Source organism: Canis lupus, chromosome 15, assembly GCF_003254725.2.
Source record: "Canis lupus dingo isolate Sandy chromosome 15, ASM325472v2, whole genome shotgun sequence".
In the NCBI taxonomy this organism is placed as follows: Eukaryota; Metazoa; Chordata; class Mammalia; order Carnivora; family Canidae; genus Canis; species Canis lupus.
Genome location: NC_064257.1, coordinates 40,933,125 through 40,944,246, shown reverse-complemented (window position 1 = coordinate 40,944,246; position 11,122 = coordinate 40,933,125). Strand labels below are relative to the sequence as shown.

The window sequence follows — 11,122 nt, the reverse complement described above, 5'->3', positions numbered from 1 at the left end:
GAGGAGTGGCTTCCTCTTCAAAAGTAGGAAAGTTAAGACACTTGGAATTCTTGGAGCATCAGTTCCTCTGAAGGGGGGTGAAGTGCTTCAGGGGTTGCTGAGCAGGAGGTGTGAGAGTGTGGAGGGGTAGTAATTACACACACCCCTGTCCAAATACCCTCCCGTGGCTTGCAGAGCCAGGGGGTAATAGTTTCAGCAAGGCTCCTTCCCCTCTGATCACTTCTTCAGAAATTGAATGAGACTCTAGACTCAGAAGTGAGGTGACTTGCTGAAACTATTACCTAAAATCCACATACTGAAAGGTGAGTGTTCTGTTTTCTTAGATTCTGTATTTATCTTTTTAGCAGCCATTCATCACAGGACCAATTATATTAATGTATAATACACATTTTTTTTTCCTGTATTCTTGCAGCTCTGGCATTTGTGGCCTTGCAGACCCTGAGAGACACCAATCTCCCGTAACTAGCTAATTCCTAAGAAGAGTAAACTAACTGCCTTGGAAGTACATTGTTTCATACACAAACCAAGCAATCTGGAGCCCGTTAGCCCCAACAACCTCCTCATCTAACTCGTATGCCCAGCAGTATTCCCGTCCTGTACCTACCCAGAGCCGGGTACACACAGTGAGGGACAGCACAGATGTCTCGGAGCTCAGCGGAAGACTTCAAACTGCTTCCCCTGCCCTGCCTTTCCCACTGACACACCAGTAAAGACTCTGGCCTCTGCCTTCATCCAGCTCCTGCCTCTCTGCCTCCTTCCCCAGCTCCGCTGTTTCCGCTATGGCCACGTGGCGTGCTGTGCCCTTCTCTGGGGAAATGTAGCATCACTCTGTCATCACTTAGTTACTCCCATAAATTAAAACCGGTGGGTACAAACCACTGGTGAGAGCACCCCCCTCCAAGACTCATCAAAGGAGGGATCCCTGGGTGGCGCAGCAGTTTGGCGCCTGCCTTTGGCCCAGGGCGCGATCCTGGAGACCCGGGATCGAATCCCACATCAGGATCCCAGTGCATGGAGCCTGCTTCTCCCTCTGCCTGTTTCTCTGCCTCTCTCTCTCTCTCTCTGTGACTATCATAAATAAAAAAAAAAAAAAAGACTCATCAAAGGAAGCAGGATCCTCACCAGGCTATAAGCTGTCTTCCTGGGGACGGGGACCCCTCTTAAGGTAGCTTTCCAGAGGCAATCCAGCGTCCCACGTAGAGGATATAAGCCTACAACCCAATTCGCTTAACCAAGTCCCAGTTCACAATCTGTAAGATACATAAGTGTTGGGAGTAGAGTGGGGAATAGGGGACATTGGACTTCATTTTCCCGCTCATCCAAAGGAACACTGCACCCCTCTAACTGCTCATCCTGAACCAAGCAGGAAGAGATGCAGAAGAAAAACTGGCACCCTGTTCTCATGGTTTTGCCTACCTAAGAACTTACGATAAAATTAAATTATTTTCTAGCAATCTGCTATGATAACAAAGTTCACTGTCGAAACATCCTCAAGGTTTTTTTATTGAATAGATACATGTGGGTGTTACATTTAGTCTCTGCCCTTTGGAACCAGTATTGATTCCAATCTACTTGTTTTGCCTCCAAAATGCACCACAGCACATGGAATGTAATCCATCTCTGCTGGAAACCCGGAGGAAGGGGTACGCGGCAGAAGATTCCCACTAGCTGGCTGGGACTTGTAGCCACCGGTTGTTTCTGGTCGCCCTGGCAATCCAGCAATCCAGTCACTAAGCTGTGAAGGGCACTGCTGTCAGGAGCCACAGGTGACTCATGAACAGTATTTGCCAGGGATCCCGGGAGGCAGAGAAAAGCTGCCACTCTTCTTTCTGTTAACCAGAAATCACATCCAGCCTTTGGTGTTTTGTTTTAAGAAAGCAAACTGCTCTGAAAAAAAAAAAAAATTGTCAATTGGGCAACTGAGAGCAGGCTCATGTCTCTGTGATTCTAGACGATAGCTGTCCTTGCCTGCTGCTTACATATAACCCATGTAACCAGGAAGGCACGGTCGGGGTTGGTTCTCCTCTGCTCAAGGTAAGCTGGTTCAATGGGTTTACACAGAATTAGGGTGCTGGCCTAAATCAAAGATCCATGGAAGATCAAGTAAGGTGGAAGCACAGGGGCATTAGGCCCAAGAATCACTTGACAGATACTTAAAGATTTTCTTTAGGTCACAACCCCTGCCCTGAATCAACGGTCTAGTAGGGCATTCAGGCAAACAAGTGAGTCTAGAATGTGCCAGCGATAACATAACACAGAAGACACTGTGCAAGTATATATTCAGAGGTACACTGAGTCCAGCATTGGTGGATCAGGGAACGCTTCTCCTGGGAGAGGATGATAAAGCTTCTGCTACCATTTAGGAGATGGAACGATGTGAGAAAGCCTGTCACATCTGTGCTAATAAAAAGTGACCAGATAAAATAAAAATCATATTTTTCCATGGGTTGTTAGAAAGCAGTGGGTGGAATAAGACCTTAGTGAACTAAATTCTACAGAGAAGTCTGGGTCTAGGGGGATGGAAGTGTGTAGAGAGCTGTCACATTACCCTGCTCAGGGAGGTCTGGCCTAGCTACGGGTAGGGGAGGAACAAGCCTGTGACACTCTGAGGGACTCTGCAGAGTCAAGAAGAAGCCAGCTGAGATTTTTTGCCAACAGTATAAGCTGGTGGGACAGACTTGGGCCTGGAAGGACCCCAACCCCTCCAAAAAAAATTCACTTGGGCCTCCATCCCACTCCCTAAGATTGTTAAGATAGCAGCAGTAGAAGGAAATACGTCTGGTAAGTAAAAAGAACACTAAAAGTCTTGCACATTCTCATAGGTTTAGGGTCCTAGGCCTTGCTGAAGTTGAACACAAAGGTGAACCAAAATGTTCTGACACCATAGACCATTCCCCTCCAACTCAGACACTGACAAGATCAAAGAGTTCCACTCTTCACAGGAGGTCAGGAGTTGGGCTAACTGCAAGGGAATGCAGTCTGATTAAAACTAGAGCCCAGCACCAGTTCAACTCAATGTGTGAAGTATCTGAAGGCTCAGTTCTTCACTTAATTTCCACTGTTCCTTTTTTTTTTTTTCTCAGAAGGTCCAGAATAAAAATTAAAAATATGTGACATCCCAAAACAGAGGAAAAAGAACCCATAGTCAAACCTAAAAGAAGCAGACATATAGGTGAACCAGATACTGGAACCATTAGATAAGAATTTGAAAGTAACAGGGGTGCCTGGGTGGCTCAGGGGTTGAGCGTCTGCTTTTGGCTCAGGTTGTGATCCTGGGGTCCCAGGATCGAGTCCCACATCAGGCTTCCCACAGGGAGCCTGCTTCTCTCTCTGCCTGTGTCTCTGTCTGTGTGTGTGTGTGTCTCATGAATAAATAAATAAAATCTTTTTAAAAAGTTGAAAGTAACAATTATAAATTTGTTTTTAAAAATATACAGGGAGGGGCGCCTCAGTTGGTTAAGCATCTGACTCTGATTTCAGCTCAGGTCATGATCTTAGGATTGTGAGATCAAGCCAGGCATGGGGCTCTGTGCTGGGCATGAAACCTGGTTGAGATTTCCTCCCCCTCTCCCTCTACCCCTCCCTCCTCTCTCTCTCTCTCTCAAAAAAAAAAAAATATATATATATATATATATATGTATATATATATATATGTGTGTGTGTATACATAGACACACAGGGAAAGATGGGAGATAGGTGCAAGAAATTTAATTTTTTTAATATTTTATTTATTTATTCATGAGAGGCACAGAGAGATAGAGAGAGAGAGAGAGAGGCAGAGACGCAGGCAGAGGGAGAAGCAGGCTCCATGCAGGAAGCCCGACATGGGACTTGATTCTGGGTCTCCAGGATCACACCCCCAGCTGAAGGTGGTGCTAAACCGCTGAGCCACCGGGGCTGCCCGTTGCAAGGAATTTTAGGAGAAAAACAGAAACTCCTAAAAATGGACATTTTAGAACTGAAGAATCTAGAATCAAAATTTATTGGATGAGTAGTTTCATAATAAATTGAACCCTAGAAAACAAAGTTTCAGTGAGCTTGAAGATAGGTTGATAAGAATTACCTATTCTGGGGAGGAAAAAAAAAAAGCAGAGCATCAATGAACTGTGGACAGTACTAAGCAATCTAACATACATGTATCTTGGAGTCCCAGAAAAAAGAAACATGACAAAAAAAATCTTTTTTTTTTTTTAAATTAATGGCTAAAAAAACCTTCCAAAATTTTGACTTAGAACATCAAACCACAGATCTGAGAAGCCCAGCAAACTTCAAGAAGGATGAACACAAAAAATATTACATCCAAGTACCTTGTAGTCAAAGTGCTGGGAAGCAAGGATAAAGGAGGCAGCAGACAAGTAAGCAGGGGCAGGGGCAGGGGCGGGGGCAGGGGGGGGGGGTGGGGGGACAAGGGGCAGGCCACAGGCAGGGGACACAGTGCATTTAAGGCCCACAGCAATTTCCAGTTTCAAGAATTTAGAGATGTTCCAGGGCAGGGAGTTAAAAGGAAAGAAGAGTGGGAAGCGAGGTTGGAGAGGTGAGCAAGAGCCAGGCCCAGGCCGCGGGCCTCGTGAGCACAGTACACTGAGGGCAACGAGGAGCTAAACCACATCCCGGGATGGCCAGCACATCTGGTGTGTAAACAGTAGCTACCGGGCCGCAGGTGCTGAGGCTGGAGGTACACAGATGGGGCAAGAGAGGCCACTGCAGGATCCCGGGAGGCAGAGCACGTCGGAAGGTGACATGCGGCCTGAAGGTCACCTGAGCCTTTCGGGCAGATTCAAGAGCAGAGCAGGAGCTGAAGGTGCGCAGCTTGATGAATGCTTAAGCACAGCAGAGGATGGAGTAAAGGGTGACGGTGCAGCTCGGCAGCTTCTCCGGGGCTGCCACCAGCGCCCCTCATTACCTTGTGCCTAATACAATGACTGTCCTCAAACACAGTCCTGATCTTGCCACTCCCCTGCTCAGAGCTCCCCAGGGGTCCCCTCAGGCCTCTGCCTGAAGTCTTCCCGCCTGCCCACCTTCCCCGGAGAGCCAAAGCCCTTACAGTGGACCACGAGGCTCCCCATAATATGTCCCCACACGAGTTTTATCTCCTCCAGTTCCCCACCTTGCTCACTCTGCTTCAGCCACACTGGCTTCCAGGCTGAGATGGCGCTTAGATACATCAGTGTGGGAAACTCCAGGGGTTGGGAAAATGGCAAGGGACTGACAAAGGAAAGACGAATGGCCAGAGAGGTGAGAGGGAAGTCATGAAAGAGTGAATCATGTCTCTCTCCTGCTCAGAATTGTTAACGGCCTCCAGCACCTACAGAAGAAACGTCGTGACATTTCCGTTTAGAATAAAGGTGTGTGTGTGTGGGGGGGAGGTATAAAATGCAGATTTCTAGGCTCACCCCCAGAGGTGCTTGTTTTTCTAAGGTTAGTCCCTGGAATGCATTTTAAGAAGTCCTGACAGCTCCCAAATAGCTGATACAGGTGGTCCACGGATCACACCTCAGAGAAACCTGGAGTCTACTATCAAATGTGGCACCAAAGGCCTTTAATGAGCTGTTCTACTTCTCCTGACTCCTTTCTTACCATTCTCCATTTCTGGAAATTTTTTTTTTTTTTCCTCCAACAGAATCAAGCAGCTTCACGTCTTCCCTACATACCATACACACCCCAGGACTCTGTGCCTTTGTAGAAAAGTCCACCCCCAACTGTCTGTCTGCATCAACTCCACTCAAGTACCTGCTAAAAGGCTATCTTCTCCGGTTTCCTCAGATTTAGGAGCACCTGTTATCTGCGGTGTACCTACAAGTACGGGGCCACGCACACCCACGTGGGTGCAGATGCACAGCTTTCTCAGCGCTGTTAGCACCTCTGTCTAGATGCAGCACTTCTGGACTCCGTGTGTCTGCCCTCAACTAGAAGTTTTCTGAAGTGAGCCACTATTTCTGCATCTTTTCAGTGCTGGGTGTCCTGGTTGGTGCACAGAAAGGGCTCCAAGATTGGTTGGTGGCTGCCCTGGGTCCTACAGGTGCGGAGCTGCACGGTTAACATGGGAGCCAACATCTTCAAATCCCTGATGCCAAGTTCGGTCTCGGGGTCTGTGTGTTGTACGTTTCCGACGATCGAAGCGGCTGTCACCTCCGTTAGTGTACGCCTCACTTGTAGCGTCTGACTTTGTGTCTCACGTTCTAAAGCCCTAAGGAAACCAGTTCTGTCTCCTCCTTCGGGGCATAAAGAAACCCCTTCAGGGCAAGCAGGCTCAGTATCTGCATTCCCCACAGGACCGAGGCGAGCATCCGACACTTCCCAGGTATATACTTAAATGTATATACTTTTTATTACCGAACGACTTAGCTATTTGCCCGACGGTGGAGGGAAGCAGGGGTAACCCCACACGCGCCGCCCCCTTCTTAAGATCCCACAGCTAAAGCCGCGGTCTGGTCCTACCCCGCGCCTTGCGTCTGACGTCACAGCCCAGACTTGAACTACCAATCCCAGAATGCCGTGCAAAGAGGCGGGCTCTCCGGGAGCGGTCGCGTGATTGGCGGGCGGAGGTGTTTCCTTCCGGTGGGAAGGGCGCTGGGGGGTGGGCCCAGGGGGAGGTGTTGGCACATCGTTGCCGGGTTGGGCGGGCCGGGTTTGGGAGGGCTTTGTGGGCGAGCCTCTGGTCCCCCACCCGCTGACAACATGGATGAGGACGGGCTTCCTCTCATGGGGTCAGGCATAGACCTGACCAAGGTTTGTAAAAGGCCACGTTGCATTCAGGCGCCCTGGGAGGAGGATGGCCACCGGACGCTCGGTCCCAGGGACGCCCCATCTCTCCGTGTCCACGTCCGTCCTGACCCCCGGCCTCTCCGGTCCCGTCCTCGGTGGGGGGAAGCCCCACAGTTCACTGTAAAGATGCAGGGTCCTTCCTGACCCGTCCCAGCTGGTGGGGTGCCTTTCCCGGGGTCAGTCAGGGGCGCTTCCTGAGTGCGGACTCGCTACGCACGGGTTACGCGACGGCTACAGGGGCAGGTCGCGACCTCTCACCTCACCTCTTCTGTTTGATCCCCAAGTGTTCCGTGTGTCTGTGTGTCCTGCCGTTACCTCCTAAAGTTCGCACTTGTGAATCCAAAGCTCCCTCTTAAACTTTGCAGCTTCTGTCATCATCGGACACCACACTCCCACAGTGTAGGAAAACAAGTTCGTGACTATTTCTAGTACTTCGAGTAACTCCTATAGCATAGGAAAGAGGCCTGTTATTATTACATGGCAAGGAGTGTGTGTGTGTGTGTGCATAGATGCAGATGTCAGTGGGTTTGCATGGTGTACTTTGTCCTGTACAAACCATGTTTGTCTTTACATAACACAGGTGCCAGCTATTCAACAGAAAAGAACGGTGGCATTTCTAAACCAGTTTGTGGTGCACACTGTACAGTTCCTCAACCGCTTTTCTACAGTTTGTGAGGAGGTAGGTCCGGTGATAATGGTTTAATGGGTAGCTCAGGAACCATCTTACACTTTGAAAGGTGGCAAATGAGTAAAACAAGAATTGCAGTCTATGTGTTCATTTACCAGGACCTCTCGCTGTCCAGGTGTCCTGGTAACCTTCCTTACTTAAATCCTGCTCCATTCTGTACCATCAGTCTTGCACCCCACCTCTGCAGAATTAGTTTCTGGAGGCCTTCAGAGATAGTTTACTAAGTCTGTGACTAAAGAGAACAAAAAGGAATTCACAGTCAAAAACATTACTTTGAAATTTGTTTCTATTACCCCAAAGATTTACATTGTTTTCCCTGAAGATTTACATTTTTTTCTCTCAAAGATTTACATTTTTAAGTACACATTATTTTCAGTTTATATTAAAATTATCGGGGCACCTGGGTGGCTCAGTCTGTGATTAATCACTGCTGCTTTGGTTAAGCGCATCTGCCTTTGGTTAGATCAGGATCCAGGCACCTGGCTCCCTGAGCAGGGAGTCTGCTTCTCCCTCTACCCCTCCCCCTCCACTCATTCTTTCTATTAAATGAATAAATAAGTAAAATATTTTTTAAAAATACTATTTAACATTCCTTGATGCAAATGATGGTTGGGGAAGTAGCCTCAAAACATAACTTTAGTATCAAATATCCTTGATATCAAATATCAAATATTATGAAAATAATAAAAATACTTTTAGCAAATAACCAGTTAAGGATTAGGTACCAGGTTCAGGGACCCCTGTTTTTTCTTCAAAAGCCAAAAAAGAGAATGGGAAAGAAATGGAACCATGGGTTTAAATTGGGTTTAAGAAAGGAGAAGGAGGAATAAAATGAGATCATTCACAGGTGAGTCAATAAAAACAGTATTTAGTTCACTGTTTTATTTATAAGGTATAGCTTTAGCAAGTAGTTTTTGTTAGATGAATTCCTATTAGCAAAAATTTGCATGGAGACAGGGAAACTATTTTCACATGTATAGCATATGTTATTTTTGTCTAAATTAGCAATCTCTAGCCAAAATCTCTTCTGCCTTCTCACTAAAACAAAAGTGAAATATGATAATTGATAGAGTCAGGGACTCTGTTCCATGTATTTTATCGAACAGGCCCAGAAGTTAGGTGCTTGCTCCCATGAGTTTTATCGTATATTGCTGCCTCTCTAAATGGGATATAGAATCTACTGACCACAGAGCAGTAAACCAAAGATTACTGGATTTAGTCCCTCACTTTTTATACCAGGATAGGCAGGGTGGAGAGAGAGGGTTCAAGGATTGTTAGCAGAGAGGAGCAAATATTCCATCCCCATACTCCTTATCACCAGATTAAAAAAATAAAACAACAACCAGCAAACACACCTATGAAGGCAACTCAGTTAAACTGCCCTGAGACAGGGGCAGCCCCTTACTTTCCTAGTGTTTAGTAATTTTCACTGCCTGGATAGTGAATCCTATTTACTAAAGACTAGATCAAATATAACTAATCCTCTCCTGTTTATTTATTGCCTACGTATTAGCAAAACCACGTGATTCACTCTTTAACCCCCTTCTGTCTCTCTCTCTCTCAGCTTCCCCTCAACTGTTTTGAGTGTCTCACTAGTCCCTACTTCTTCTCTTCCTTAAACCCTAGAGAAAAGTTTGTTGACCAAAAACTCGTGAAGTTTGAAGGTAGTTTATTGCCACCTTCTTCTTATGGATGGTAGTCTAGGGTTGACTCTAACTCATTATTTGCAAATTCATATTTTAGCAGTTTGGATATTTATGTCAATTGTTGACTGGTGTGATGACACTAATATTTATTGTCTGCTTATTCTGTGCTAGGCATTTTACTAAGTGTTCTACATGTATTCAATCATCACAGCCCAGCCCTTTGAGAAAGGTCCAATTTTCTGTGTTTTAGAAACACAGAAATTGAGATGTAGAGAGATTTAAATCATTTGCTTAGTCCTTATTCATTCATTCAACATATATTTGTGTGCATAGTATTTATAGCTGGAGTCACTACTATTACTTGTGTGGACAAGTATTACTTGTGTCCACACTCACATAGAAAGTAACAGAGTTGGGGTTCTAATTCTGATCTAATAACTGGAAAAAATAGAAGTGTTTCACTGTTCTGTTACATTACACCTTCTGATCTGGTTAGGTACTGCAGTGAGCTATTTAAAAATTTGTTTTTTTTAGATTTGTATTCTCTTCTTTGCTATGCCATATTCATGGATGTGATGTCTTTTTTGATGTGATAAATTCCGAGGATATAATGTATGTATTCAACATCAAGTGCCATTTTTTTCCTCGAGTTAAGATCAATGTGATTTTTCAAAATGGGTTGTTTGTTGATAGCACCTATTAGACCTATAGTCCTTGTTTAGTGAAAGCCTTAAACAAGAGCCAAAATGTATTTTCTCCCTCAGTAAAAAAGGAAACGCAGATGTTATTTTTTGAATTGGAAGTGAACTGTGACAAGCGGGGGGGAAGGAAACCTTTGTTTGTTGTTTTTCACATAATTTGATTTGAACCAAACCCACCTGTAACAACTTCAGTCACAGCTAAACTCAAACTGGAAGTAAATTTGAAACAAATGATTAGGGCTCTTTCTTCATCAATAATACTGGTTTTAGAATTCTCTAATAAAGAGAAAACTGTAGAACTTCACTTTTTAAAAACTTTCTGGATACCAGGGTGCTTTGCAACTCTTTTAATGACTGTAATCAGGGTAAGAAGAAAGGTTGGAAGACAGAGAAAGGAAAGTAGTTGAATCAGACTCAAGTTACAAAGTTCTTCCTTCACAAATCCCAGTAAGCATTTCTGTTCTGGGCCTAATCAGAAAAGTCTTATGGTGGTCCATTGGGTTTGCAAATTTAAAACAGGATGGGATGAGGAGTGCAATGCAAGTTCTATGCCTATTACAGATAAAACTGAGCAGAAATTTAACCTTATAATGAATTTTAAATTCAAAGCTCCTCTATAAATAGGGCAATCATATGTGTTATTTTGACTCCAACTTGTAACATGTCTAGAATACAGAGTATTCAGCCAAGTTTAGATACTCTAAACTGTTTCTTTTTTCTAAATTCTTTAAGAATAGAAAAAAATACTGAGAATTTTCATATAACCTAACAAAATTTTATAGTGCTTATCTTCTGCATCCAATTTTTAACCCCGCTCTTGGATGTAACCTTCAACCAAATAATCTTGCTTAAAACTGTATTTACTTCTACAACTTTTATAACTGCTTTTACAACTTTTACAAATGCTGGGTTTAAGTGTCAGATGAAAATTAATAAAACCATTGATTGCTTCCCTTTCTGGCTTATAAGATGTATTCGACCCAGTGTGATATACCAAGAGATCCATTATTTTAAAGTATTGTTTCTCTTTTAGAGAATTGGATATGCAGACTGGATATTTTACAAACCTGAAAAGCCACAGTGTTTTATTTTTGTTTCCATGTTCAGCTGTTAACTCCAGATTTCTTCCTTTCATCTTCCTTTTCACTTTAATAAAATGCATTGCCTTAGAAATAGGTGGATGATAAATCAAGAAATTTTCAACTTATCTGGCAAACTTCAGGTACCTTGCAAATTCCCTTATTGTCCCAAACCAAGATATTTCAAGTTTGCTTTAAATGCTTATAAAGATAGGATGGTTATGTGGATGGAAAAACTGTTGT

At 44.5% G+C, this 11,122-nt stretch overlaps 1 protein-coding gene and 1 long non-coding RNA gene across 5 annotated transcripts in view; one reads left to right on the top strand and one right to left on the bottom strand.

Annotated features, from left to right (window-relative positions):
* Window positions 1–1,472: 1,472 nt before the first annotated feature.
* Window positions 1,473–6,579, bottom strand: LOC112654780 (uncharacterized). Its single transcript, XR_003133361.3, has 2 exons — window positions 5,731–6,579; window positions 1,473–1,887 (listed from the first exon to the last, which is right to left on the bottom strand). It is a non-coding gene; the product is annotated as an uncharacterized LOC112654780 (long non-coding RNA).
* The window catches only part of WASHC3 (WASH complex subunit 3), a 44,744-nt gene continuing 40,187 nt past the window's right edge, over window positions 6,566–11,122 (top strand). For 3 of the 4 annotated variants that reach the window (XM_025439395.3, XM_025439394.3, XM_025439393.3), the window contains exons 1-2: window positions 6,572–6,729; window positions 7,346–7,444. In XM_025439395.3, the coding sequence (XP_025295180.1) occupies window positions 6,679–6,729; window positions 7,346–7,444 (150 nt within the window). In that variant the 5' untranslated portion in view covers window positions 6,572–6,678. Of the gene's footprint in view, window positions 6,730–7,345; window positions 7,445–11,122 lie in introns of all 4 variants that reach the window. The other variant, XM_025439391.3, reaches the window with a different exon arrangement.